General features: G+C 45.4%; 1 protein-coding gene across 1 annotated transcript in view; it reads left to right on the top strand.

Moving 5' to 3' along the window:
* LOC115166766 (liprin-alpha-1-like) overlaps positions 1–11453 on the top strand; it is a gene marked incomplete at its 5' end in the record, with an annotated part of 51600 nt that extends 40147 nt beyond the window's left edge. Inside the window, 8 exon segments of the mRNA XM_029720544.1 lie at positions 246–272; positions 3438–3613; positions 4010–4107; positions 6680–6855; positions 7015–7083; positions 7513–7681; positions 7912–7979; positions 9865–11453. Of these exon segments, the coding sequence (XP_029576404.1) occupies positions 246–272; positions 3438–3613; positions 4010–4107; positions 6680–6855; positions 7015–7083; positions 7513–7681; positions 7912–7970 (774 nt within the window).
* Between the last annotated feature and the right edge of the window lie 1259 nt (positions 11454–12712).

The raw sequence follows: 12712 nt of genomic DNA, 5'->3' as shown, positions 1-12712 counted from the left end.
AGGTCAAATAGCAGTATTAGATATTAAAATGAATTTGAGTTCAATCCCAGGTTCATTGAGAACAGGACGCTAATGTAGCCTAAAGCATGAGCTGTTGGTTGCATGTCCAGTTTCTAGTTGAGTTGTCTTAACATTAACACTGGTTAAGTAGCATGTTGATGTTGAACTGCCGAACCCAGCACTGCCACAGTCACTAACTCTTACCCGCTTCTCTTCTCTCACCATGCTAACCATGCTAACAACAGGAGGATGACGAGGGCAGCTGGGCCCAGGTTTGCACACCCCTGTCTGTCTCTCTTTTCTCTGGCTGTGGTAGACGACGAGGACATTTCAGTTGGGCAGTTTAGTTCTTCAGTTGGACAGATTGTTGTTTCAGTTTGACTATTTCTCAATAGTTTCAGTTGGACAGATGGTTGTTTCAGTTTGACTATTTCTCAATAGTTTCAGTTGGACAGATAGCTTTTTTGTTTTCTTGCACGGATGCTCTGATAACAGTATGGCTCTTGGTCTCTGTTACTTTAGTCAGCTGCACATTTAAAGGTATCAGCTGCAAATCTGGAGGTATCAGAGAAGGAGGATATTGCAGCAGGAATAATGTAGTTACACACATAGTGATATGGCTTCTCCATCAAACTCTTGTGGTGGCAGACAGACATTGACTCAGATGTCCTGTTTAGAAGCCACAGTCAGGACAGGAGAGAATTATTACAAGCCTCTGCTGTTTAGAAGTTGTTTACAGTTGGGCTACTTCCTTCCCCTCCCACCTATCAAAACACACATCAGTCTAGTTCTCTGACCTCCCACCTATCAAAACACACATCAGTCTAGTTCTCTGACCTCCCACCTATCAAAACACACATCAGTCTAGTTCTCAGACCTCCCACCTATCAAAACACACATCAGTCTAGTTCTCTGACCTCCCACCTATCAAAACGCACATCAGTCTAGTTCTCTGACCTCCCACCTATCAAAACACACATCAGTCTAGTTCTCTGACCTCCCACCTATCAAAACGCACATCAGTCTAGTTCTCTGACCTCCCACCTATCAAAACACACATCAGTCTAGTTCTCTGACCTCCCACCTATCAAAACACACATCAGTCTAGTTCTCAGACCTCCCACCTATCAAAACACACATCAGTCTAGTTCTCAGACCTCCCACCTATCAAAACACACATCAGTCTAGTTCTCTGACCTCCCACCTATCAAAACACACATCAGTCTAGTTCTCTGACCTCCCACCTATCAGAACACACATCAGTCTAGTTCTCTGACCTCCCACCTATCAGAACACACATCAGTCTAGTTCTCTGACCTCCCACCTATCAGAACACACATCAGTCTAGTTCTCTGACCTCCCACCTATCAGAACACACATCAGTCTAGTTCTCTGACCTCCCACCTATCAGAACACAAATCAGTCTAGTTCTCTGACCTCCCACCTATCAGAACACAAATCAGTCTAGTTCTCTGACCTCCCACCTATCAGAACACACATCAGTCTAGTTCTCTCACCTCCCACCTATCAGAACACAAATCAGTCTAGTTCTCTGACCTCCCACCTATCAGAACACACATCAGTCTAGTTCTCTGACCTCCCACCTATCAGAACACACATCAGTCTAGTTCTCTGACCTCCCGCCTATCAGAACACAAATCAGTCTAGTTCTCTGACCTCCCACCTATCAGAACACAAATCAGTCTAGTTCTCTGACCTCCCACCTATCAGAACACACATCAGTCTAGTTCTCTCACCTCCCACCTATCAGAACACACATCAGTCTAGTTCTCTGACCTCCCACCTATCAGAACACACATCAGTCTAGTTCTCTGACCTCCCACCTATCAGAACACACATCAGTCTAGTTCTCTGACCTCCCACCTATCAAAACACACATCGGTCTAGTTCTCTGACCTCCCACCTATCAAAACACACATCAGTCTAGTTCTCTGACCTCCCACCTATCAAAACACACATCAGTCTAGTTCTCAGACCTCCCACCTATCAAAACACACATCAGTCTAGTTCTCTGACCTCCCACCTATCAGAACACACATCAGTCTAGTTCTCTGACCTCCCACCTATCAGAACACAAATCAGTCTAGTTCTCTGACCTCCCACCTATCAGAACACACATCAGTCTAGTTCTCTGACCTCCCACCTATCAGAACACACATCAGTCTAGTTCTCTGACCTCCCACCTATCAGAACACAAATCAGTCTAGTTCTCTGACCTCCCACCTATCAGAACACAAATCAGTCTAGTTCTCTGACCTCCCACCTATCAGAACACACATCAGTCTAGTTCTCTCACCTCCCACCTATCAGAACACAAATCAGTCTAGTTCTCTGACCTCCCACCTATCAGAACACACATCAGTCTAGTTCTCTGACCTCCCACCTATCAGAACACACATCAGTCTAGTTCTCTGACCTCCCACCTATCAGAACACAAATCAGTCTAGTTCTCTGACCTCCCACCTATCAGAACACAAATCAGTCTAGTTCTCTGACCTCCCACCTATCAGAACACACATCAGTCTAGTTCTCTCACCTCCCACCTATCAGAACACACATCAGTCTAGTTCTCTGACCTCCCACCTATCAGAACACACATCAGTCTAGTTCTCTGACCTCCCACCTATCAGAACACACATCAGTCTAGTTCTCTGACCTCCCACCTATCAAAACACACATCGGTCTAGTTCTCTGACCTCCCACCTATCAAAACACACATCAGTCTAGTTCTCTGACCTCCCACCTATCAAAACACACATCAGTCTAGTTCTCTGACCTCCCACCTATCAAAACACACATCAGTCTAGTTCTGACCTCCCACCTATCAGAACACACATCAGTCTAGTTCTCTGACCTCCCACCTATCAAAACGCACATCGGTCTAGTTCTCTGACCTCCCACCTATCAAAACACACATCAGTCTAGTTCTCTGACCTCCCACCTATCAAAACACACATCAGTCTAGTTCTCTCACCTCCCACCTATCAGAACACACATCAGTCTAGTTCTCTGACCTCCCACCTATCAAAACACACATCAGTCTAGTTCTCTGACCTCCCACCTATCAAAACACACATCAGTCTAGTTCTCTGACCTCCCACCTATCAAAACACACATCAGTCTAGTTCTCTGACCTCCCACCTATCAGAACACACATCAGTCTAGTTCTCTCACTGGCCCTAGTTCTGATCTGTGGTTGTAGCTGCACCTAAACCTGCTGTAACTTGCACACAAACATGAACGTACAGACACATGCAGACACTAGATTTTAATGGGGTGATTTCCATCACTTTCCCACCTAGCCTTTTTCTTGTTGTAATGGCCTTACATAGTGATGGTAAACATCCCCCACTAACTTTGACTCTTCAATAGACTCCAAACACAGTCTGACCTAGCCCCTGTCCCTCCCTCCACAGACGCTGGCGTATGGAGACATGAACCATGAGTGGATTGGTAACGAGTGGCTGCCCAGCCTGGGTCTGCCCCAGTACCGCTCCTACTTCATGGAGTCCCTGGTAGACGCACGCATGCTGGACCACCTCACCAAGAAGGACATGAGGGGACAGCTTAAAATGGTGGACAGTTTCCACAGGTAAAAGCCTCAAAATGGTGGACCGTTTCCACAGGTAAATGCCTCAAAATGGTGGACCGTTTCCACAGGTAAAAGCCTCAAAATGGTGGACCGTTTCCACAGGTAAATGCCTCAAAATGGTGGACCGTTTCCACAGGTAAAAGCCTCAAAATGGTGGACCGTTTCCACAGGTAAAAGCTCAAAATTGTGAACAGTTTCCACAGGTAAAAGCTCAAAATGGTGGACAGCTTCCACAGGTATTAGAAACCAAAATGGTTTACAGTTTCCATAGGTAAGGGCCAAAATAAATGGTGGACAGTTCCCACTATTAAGGGCCAAAATGGTGCCATGGACAACTAGGGACGTTCATTTTGTTTCTGTCTAAATGTTTAACCAGTCAATGTGTCTGTGTAACAGGAACAGTTTCCAGTGTGGGGTGATGTGTCTGAGGAGATTGAACTACGACAGGAAGGAGCTGGAGAGAAGGCGTGATGAGACCCAGCTGGAGCTGCAAGGTAACAGCTGGGATAACGGTGAGAGAAAATGACAGTCAACTGAAGGGAGAAATGACCACACTGTTCAGATTTACTCATCATTTAGTTAGCTAAGCTAATAACACTATGGGAGAATCTGGTGTCAGCAACGCTAAGCTAATAACACTATGGGAGAATCTGAAGTGTCAGCAACGCTAAGCTAATAACACTGTGTGAGAATCTGAAGTGTCAGCAACGCTAAGCTAATAACACTGTGGGAGAATCTGGTGTCAGCAACGCTAAGCTAATAACACTATGGGAGAATCTGGTGTCAGCAACGCTAAGCTAATAACACTATGGGAGAATCTGGTGTCAGCAACGCTAAGCTAATAACACTATGGGAGAATCTGGTGTCAGCAACGCTAAGCTAATAACACTATGGGAGAATCTGAAGTGTCAGCAACGCTAAGCTAATAACACTGTGTGAGAATCTGAAGTGTCAGCAACGCTAAGCTAATAACACTGTGGGAGAATCTGAAGTGTCAGCAACGCTAAGCTAATAACACTGTGGGAGAATCTGGTGTCAGCAACGCTAAGATAATAACACTATGGGAGAATCTGGTGTCAGCAACGCTAAGATAATAACACTATGGGAGAATCTGGTGTCAGCAACGCTAAGATAATAACACTATGGGAGAATCTGAAGTGTCCGCAACGCTAAGCTAATAACACTATGGGAGAATCTGAAGTGTCCGCAACGCTAAGCTAATAACACTATGGGAGAATCTGGTGTCAGCAACGCTAAGCTAATAACACTGTGGGAGAATCTGAAGTGTCAGCAACGCTAAGCTAATAACACTGTGGGAGAATCTGGTGTCAGCAACGCTAAGATAATAACACTATGGGAGAATCTGGTGTCAGCAACGCTAAGCTAATAACACTATGGGAGAATCTGGTGTCAGCAACGCTAAGCTAATAACACTATGGGAGAATCTGGTGTCAGCAACGCTAAGCTAATAACACTATGGGAGAATCTGGTGTCAGCAACGCTAAGATAATAACGCTATGGGAGAATCTGAAGTGTCAGTAACGCTAAGATAATAACACTATGGGAGAATCTGAAGTGTCAGTAACGCTAAGCTAATAACACTATGGGAGAATCTGGTGTCAGCAACGCTAAGATAATAACACTATGGGAGAATCTGGTGTCAGCAACGCTAAGCTAATAACACTATGGGAGAATCTGGTGTCAGCAACGCTAAGATAATAACACTATGGGAGAATCTGGTGTCAGCAACGCTAAGCTAATAACACTATGGGAGAATCTGGTGTCAGCAACGCTAAGCTAATAACACTGTGGGAGAATCTGAAGTGTCAGCAACGCTAAGCTAATAACACTGTGGGAGAATCTGGTGTCAGCAACGCTAAGATAATAACACTATGGGAGAATCTGGTGTCAGCAACGCTAAGCTAATAACACTATGGGAGAATCTGGTGTCAGCAACGCTAAGCTAATAACACTATGGGAGAATCTGGTGTCAGCAACGCTAAGCTAATAACACTATGGGAGAATCTGGTGTCAGCAACGCTAAGATAATAACGCTATGGGAGAATCTGAAGTGTCAGTAACGCTAAGCTAATAACACTATGGGAGAATCTGGTGTCAGCAACGCTAAGCTAATAACACTATGGGAGAATCTGGTGTCAGCAACACTAAGATAATAACACTATGGGAGAATCTGAAGTGTCAGTAACGCTAAGCTAATAACACTATGGGAGAATCTGGTGTCAGCAACGCTAAGATAATAACACTATGGGAGAATCTGGTGTCAGCAACGCTAAGCTAATAACACTATGGGAGAATCTGGTGTCAGCAACGCTAAGATAATAACACTATGGGAGAATCTGGTGTCAGCAACGCTAAGCTAATAACACTATGGGAGAATCTGGTGTCAGCAACGCTAAGCTAATAACACTGTGGGAGAATCTGAAGTGTCAGCAACGCTAAGCTAATAACACTGTGGGAGAATCTGGTGTCAGCAACGCTAAGATAATAACACTATGGGAGAATCTGGTGTCAGCAACGCTAAGCTAATAACACTATGGGAGAATCTGGTGTCAGCAACGCTAAGCTAATAACACTATGGGAGAATCTGGTGTCAGCAACGCTAAGCTAATAACACTATGGGAGAATCTGGTGTCAGCAACGCTAAGATAATAACGCTATGGGAGAATCTGAAGTGTCAGTAACGCTAAGCTAATAACACTATGGGAGAATCTGAATTGTGCAGTATTTATCCTTCTATTGTGTCCGTATACACATGTAGAAATGATGGGTTTGTTTGTACAGAGGATTTCTTTGGACTTTTCCTCTGCATTTATTTCCTGATCAATATCAACGTTTTTCTAACACGTAGAGGAATAATTCCCAGCTCTCCAACACTGGGGGGGCAACAAAATGTCAAATTAATTCGTCCTTCCCGATTTTTATTTTTTATTTATTTATTTATTTTCCACAGAGGAATTATTTTTGACTGTCTCTTTGGATGTGTTCCCTGATCATTCCCCAAACGTTTCTGTACCAACTGGTTACCATTTTGTGTACCCTGAGCAGACGTGCTGGTGTGGAGCAACGAGCGTGTGATCAGCTGGGTACAGGCCATGGGGCTGAAGGAGTACAGTAACAACCTGCTGGAGAGCGGCGTACACGGAGCTCTGCTGGCCCTGGATGAAACCTTCGACCACAACGCCCTGGCCCTGCTGCTGCAGATCCCCACCCAGAACACACAGGTAGGTACCCACACAGGACGTAGACACACACACACACACACCCTGGCAGTCAGACAGCGCTCCCAGCTGAGACGTTAGCTCTTGTCTCCTTCGCTCTAAAGAGAGAGGAGACACACTCATTCATCTACTGTCTGTCTCTCCCTCCTTCCTGTGTTGTAGGCGAGAGCAGCTCTGGAGAGTGAGTACAACAGTCTACTGGCCACCGGTACAGAGAGGAGACTAGATGAGGTGAGACACACACATATGATGCACCACACACACACACTTTCTAAACCACACACACTTTTTAAATCACTCACATAAGCACACACTCACTCATACACACGCTTTCTAAAGCTCACACACTCACTCACTCACTCACTCACACACACACACACTTTTTAAATCCCACACACACACACTTTCTAAAGTGCACACACTAACACGCGCGCACGCACACACACACACACACTTTCTAAAGCTCACACACACTCTTTCTAAAGCACACACACTCACTCACACCCACACACAAACTTTCTAAAGCGCACACACTCACTAACACGCACACACACTTTCTAAAGCACACACACACACACACACTCTTTCTAAATCACTCCTCCATGTATATCCGCATCTTTATCTCCTTCCTGCTTCCTCCTCTCTCTGAATCTCTTCCAGGAGGATGATAACAACTTCCGGCGCGCCCCCTCCTGGAGGAAGAAGTTCCGGCCCAAAGACGCCCGGGGGATGTCCCCGGGCTCAGCCGACACCCTGCCCGCCAACTTCAGACTGACCAATAGCAACGCAGCGTCCCCCTCCACGCAGCCCAAAAGGAGCCCCATGGACGGTAGGACAAGGGGTTGGGTCCACGGGGAATGAGGGCTCATTGTGTCTGTGTTATTAGGAGTGGCACTGCTGCGGCTTCATCTCTGTCTTGTTAAGGAGACCTTACACAATATGCTTTCAACAATGGTTTAGTGTTTTCCCAGCTCTAGTGGGTGTGGGTGTGTTATGCTGAGATTGTGAGTGACTAACTAACAGCATGTTTCTGCATGCGGTTTTGCTGTGGGGATGCAGGGAGTCAGTCTGCAATACAGAGGCTGGACACTGCCACAGTCAGGACATACTCCTGCTAACACTACACAGTAAGTTTACATACACACACACACACACACACACACACTTCACAGTGGATCTCTTCTGTTAAAGCAGCTTCTTGTGCCTCTGCTTTCTTGGCTATATTAACGCATGTCTACGCTCCTCCTCTCCTCTTTCTCTCCTTCTCTATTCTGTCATCTTCATCTGCTGCTTCTCTGTCTCTGTCTGCCTCTCTGTCTCTGTCTGCCTCTCTGTCTCTGTCTGCCTCTCTGTCTCTGTCTGCCTCTCTGTCTCTGTCTGCCTCTCTGTCTCTGTCTGCCTCTCTGTCTCTGTCTGCCTCTCTGTCTCTGTCTGCCTCTCTGTCTCTGTCTGCCTCTCTGTCTCTGTCTGCCTCTCTGTCTCTGTCTGCCTCTCTGTCTCTGTCTGCCTCTCTGTCTCTGTCTGCCTCTCTGTCTCTGTCTGCCTCTCTGTCTCTGTCTGCCTCTCTGTCTCTGTCTGCCTCTGTCTCTGTCTGCCTCTGTCTGCCTCTGTCTGCCTCTGTCTGCCTCTCTGTCTCTGTCTGCCTCTGTCTCTGTCTGCCTCTCTGTCTCTGTCTGCCTCTCTGTCTCTGTCTGCCTCTCTGTCTCTGTCTGCCTCTCTGTCTGCCTCTCTGTCTGCCTCTCTGTCTCTGTCTGCCTCTCTGTCTCTGTCTCTGTCTGTCTGCCTCTCTGTCTCTGTCTGTCTGCCTCTCTGTCTCTGTCTGTCTGCCTCTCTGTCTCTGTCTGCCTCTCTGTCTCTGTCTCTGTCTGTCTGCCTCTCTGTCTCTGCCTGTCTCTCTCTCTCTGTCTGTCTGCCTGTCTCTCTGTCTCTGTCTGTCTGCCTGCCTCTCTGTCTCTGTCTGCCTCTCTGTCTCTGTCTGCCTCTCTGTCTCTGTCTGCCTCTCTGTCTCTGTCTGCCTCTGTCTCTGTCTGCCTCTGTCTGCCTCTGTCTGCCTCTGTCTGCCTCTCTGTCTCTGTCTGCCTCTGTCTCTGTCTGCCTCTCTGTCTCTGTCTGCCTCTCTGTCTCTGTCTGCCTCTCTGTCTGCCTCTCTGTCTGCCTCTCTGTCTCTGTCTGCCTCTCTGTCTCTGTCTCTGTCTGTCTGCCTCTCTGTCTCTGTCTGTCTGCCTCTCTGTCTCTGTCTGTCTGCCTCTCTGTCTCTGTCTGCCTCTCTGTCTCTGTCTCTGTCTGTCTGCCTCTCTGTCTCTGCCTGTCTCTCTCTCTCTGTCTGTCTGCCTGTCTCTCTGTCTCTGTCTGTCTGCCTGCCTCTCTGTCTCTGTCTGCCTGCCTCTCTGTCTCTGTCTGTCTGCCTCTCTGTCTCTGTCTGTCTGCCTCTCTGTCTCTGTCTGTCTGCCTCTCTGTCTCTGTCTGTCTGCCTCTCTGTCTCTGTCTGTCTGCCTGCCTCTCTGTCTCTGCCTGTCTCTCTCTCTCTGTCTGTCTGCCTGCCTCTCTGTCTCTGTCTGTCTGCCTGCCTCTCTGTCTCTGTCTGTCTGCCTGCCTCTCTGTCTCTGTCTGTCTGCCTGCCTCTCTGTCTCTGTCTGTCTGCCTGCCTCTCTGTCTGTCTGCCTGCCTCTCTGTCTCTGTCTGTCTGCCTGCCTCTCTGTCTCTGTCTGTCTGCCTCTCTGTCTCTGTCTGTCTGCCTCTCTGTCTCTGTCTGTCTGTCTGCCTCTCTGTCTCTGTCTGTCTGCCTGCCTCTCTGTCTCTGTCTGTCTGCCTGTCTCTCTGTCTCTGTCTGTCTGCCTGTCTCTCTGTCTCTGTCTGTCTGCCTGTCTCTCTGTCTCTGTCTGTCTGCCTCTGTCTGTCTGCCTCTGTCTGTCTGCCTCTGTCTGTCTGCCTCTCTGTCTCTGTCTGTCTGCCTGTCTCTCTGTCTGCCTCTCTGTCTCTCTACCTCTGTCTCTCTACCTCCTCTTCTCTTAGTTGATCCTCATTATTTCTATAGGTGACTACTGGTTGGAGGATGAGGGGTGTGAGTTTCCCCCCATCAGGAGCAGCTGCTGACCCTGCAAGGACACTTCTCACGGAGTTGTATTGTCATCACAGAGATAAAAGAACTAACAACCACGTCACCAATCTCACTACTAGATTTATCAATCTTTATTGTTCTATTTATGTTAGCAAGCTGGTGGGACATTTCAGTGGTTTTAGATTTGTTATGTATCTGTTACTTCACCCCTCTCTCCCACCTAAATGGAAAAATCCCTCTTTTCTAAAACTGTTCCAATTGTGTCCTTATCAAGGTTAACTCTCAGATGTAACTGAATGTTTTTAGATGGTCTGGAGTTTGTATATTTATATCAACAGACATTATCTAATCATTTTATATATATATATATATATTCCTGATCTTGTATTGACAAGATGTATGTTTTTATTTCTCTGTCCTCTGTTGTTTTTAATCATTGAACTGATGATCGGGTGACTTTAATAAGTGACTTTCTAACTGAATTGGAGCCCATTTCCCTTCTCCCCCAGCCGCTGGTTATCTTCAAGCGTATCCATGGGGATTATTTGTAAATGCAGCTCTTATAGGACAATGAGGATATGTGAATATCAGAAATATTGCTGGAGTTCTGAATGACATTGTTTCACAAACTGCTACAACGCTGCGGTCGCTAAGCACCGGGCGGACCGTAACCACAGGCCCTAGGTAACTGTGACGACAGGTGAAACAACTCTCTTTCTCTTTGTTCTTTTCCTGTGAAACCAAACCTGTAGAAAGACTGAAACAAAAGCCATAAACAGTAGTGAAGACCAGGGCTGTTTTCAGATGCATCGCTTGGTAAGAGACCGTTCCACTGTGTAGGATCTCCAATTCTCCAGTCAACCTCGCATGCCCAAACTCTCCATTCCTCTTTCCCTCCTTCTCCTCATCCCTCTCTTTCCCCTGCCTTCCCCTGGAGCACGCTAACGGGAGCCAGACCTGAGCCGAAAGCGTGGCGGCTCTACTATCGACGGACCAAGTCCACTGTGGCCTAAACTGATCCCAGCGACTAGCTACTCACCCGAGGTGGAGCGATCCACCCACAGACCTTTAACCAACACGTTGTACTACGGAGACTTCTAATCAAGCCTGATGTTTTTCTTTTCTTACCTCCTTTCTCTGGCTGTCTTATTTATTTGTCATCTCCGTCGTGTTTGTTGCTTTCTCCGTTTGATTTTTAGAAGTTGCCATTTTTTAAAGCTGTTTCTGAGTGTTTTAACACAGGTTGCTGTGGCAATACTTTTTCAAGACAGATAATGTCACGGAAGCGAAGACTTCCTTTCCACCCTACATTAGTTATGTTATTCCCTTTGTGATTTTGTCATTTTATAATGCACAAAGCAAATGCTGATTTTTTTATTTTTATCTCCAGTTTTCCCCATTTGTATTCTCCTGCTCTGGTAACAAAATGATGTACAGTCTGAGTACTTAACTATTTCATCACAGTATTATTTATGGATTACTTTCAATAAAATACTGAAACTTATTTTCCACTGCCAATAAAAAGCTTAAGTCTTTGTGTTTTTAATGCATCTCTTGCCTTTACAGTCATGTTAAAAACACCTTCCAGTGACTCGGTTGGGGCTTGTACAGTTGTACACCACTATGTCCTGACGAGGGGAAGGCTAACTTTGAAACAGAAACAAAAACATTGTCATTTGTGGCTCACACGGTTGCAATATATTCTGGGAGCTTTACTTAAATGTCCCATGTTTTCCAGAAATCCTGGTTGGAGGGTTCTGGATTTCTTGTTTATTTCTGGGAATTTGAGGAAAGTTACTGGGATTTTACAACTCTGGTCGCTCAGCTGGCCCTTGCAATGCTTTGGATTCAGCATCGTCAACTTTTTATTTGGAAATTATATTTGTCCAGGGGTGGCAAGGAAATTTATATTTTTGAGCCATATGTTTGCAGCCCGATTCTCAAAGCCCTCGTGAATTTCACAGTGAACATGAAAGTAATGAGTGACCGATGATCTTTTATAACTGCAATAAGCTGTCATCAAGATCTCTTTCTGTGGTTAAAGAGGCCATCTAGTGGCAAATTGTGTGGTCATAACTTTTTTCAATACAGCCTAAAATAGTCATTTCACTTCATCCCCATTGTTTCAAAGGAATTGCTCTATTAAACAACTGCATTGTTTTATGGTGTGAAATGAAAATGTATTTCCTCTTCAGTTCTTTGTACCAGTTTGACACCTATAGTTGTTGTTTGGGCTAAACTTTCCTACTGAACAATTCATGGCACCTTCAATTCTGTTCCAAACCTAGCAGAAAGAATGTCTGAGCCATTGCATTGTGCTTCAATTGTAAAAGACAAGATGACATGATTTCACAAATAACGAGCAAGTACTCGTGTGACTGGTAATGCTTCTTCATTATTCAAATGTGATTTGATTTTCAAGATACAGAGTAATGTATATTAACGCTTACCATGGAATCGCTATTGTTCCGTTTTAAAATGTGTCCGGTTTCCAAGTTTATATCTGTTGCAATATATAAAAGAGATGAACTGTGCAATAAAATAAAATATACAGGTATCATTATCCGGAGGAAACATTTCAGTTGAATGCATTCTTTCCCTAAATGGTTAGTAAAGCAAACAATAATTGTCTGTTTAAAAATCCCTAGACAAGTACTGTTTTAAACTGAGTCTACTTTAGATCACATCAAACACCAACCCTGAATTCATTCATAGTCAATTCTGATGTACATTAATATTTTGTCCATTTTAGATATATTTAAAACATCTACTACAGTTGTCATTTAGTGAAGTGTTTATGGC

This window comes from Salmo trutta, chromosome 29 (genome assembly GCF_901001165.1).
Source record: "Salmo trutta chromosome 29, fSalTru1.1, whole genome shotgun sequence".
Classification (NCBI taxonomy): Eukaryota; Metazoa; Chordata; class Actinopteri; order Salmoniformes; family Salmonidae; genus Salmo; species Salmo trutta.
This window is presented reverse-complemented; position numbering and strand designations above follow the sequence as displayed.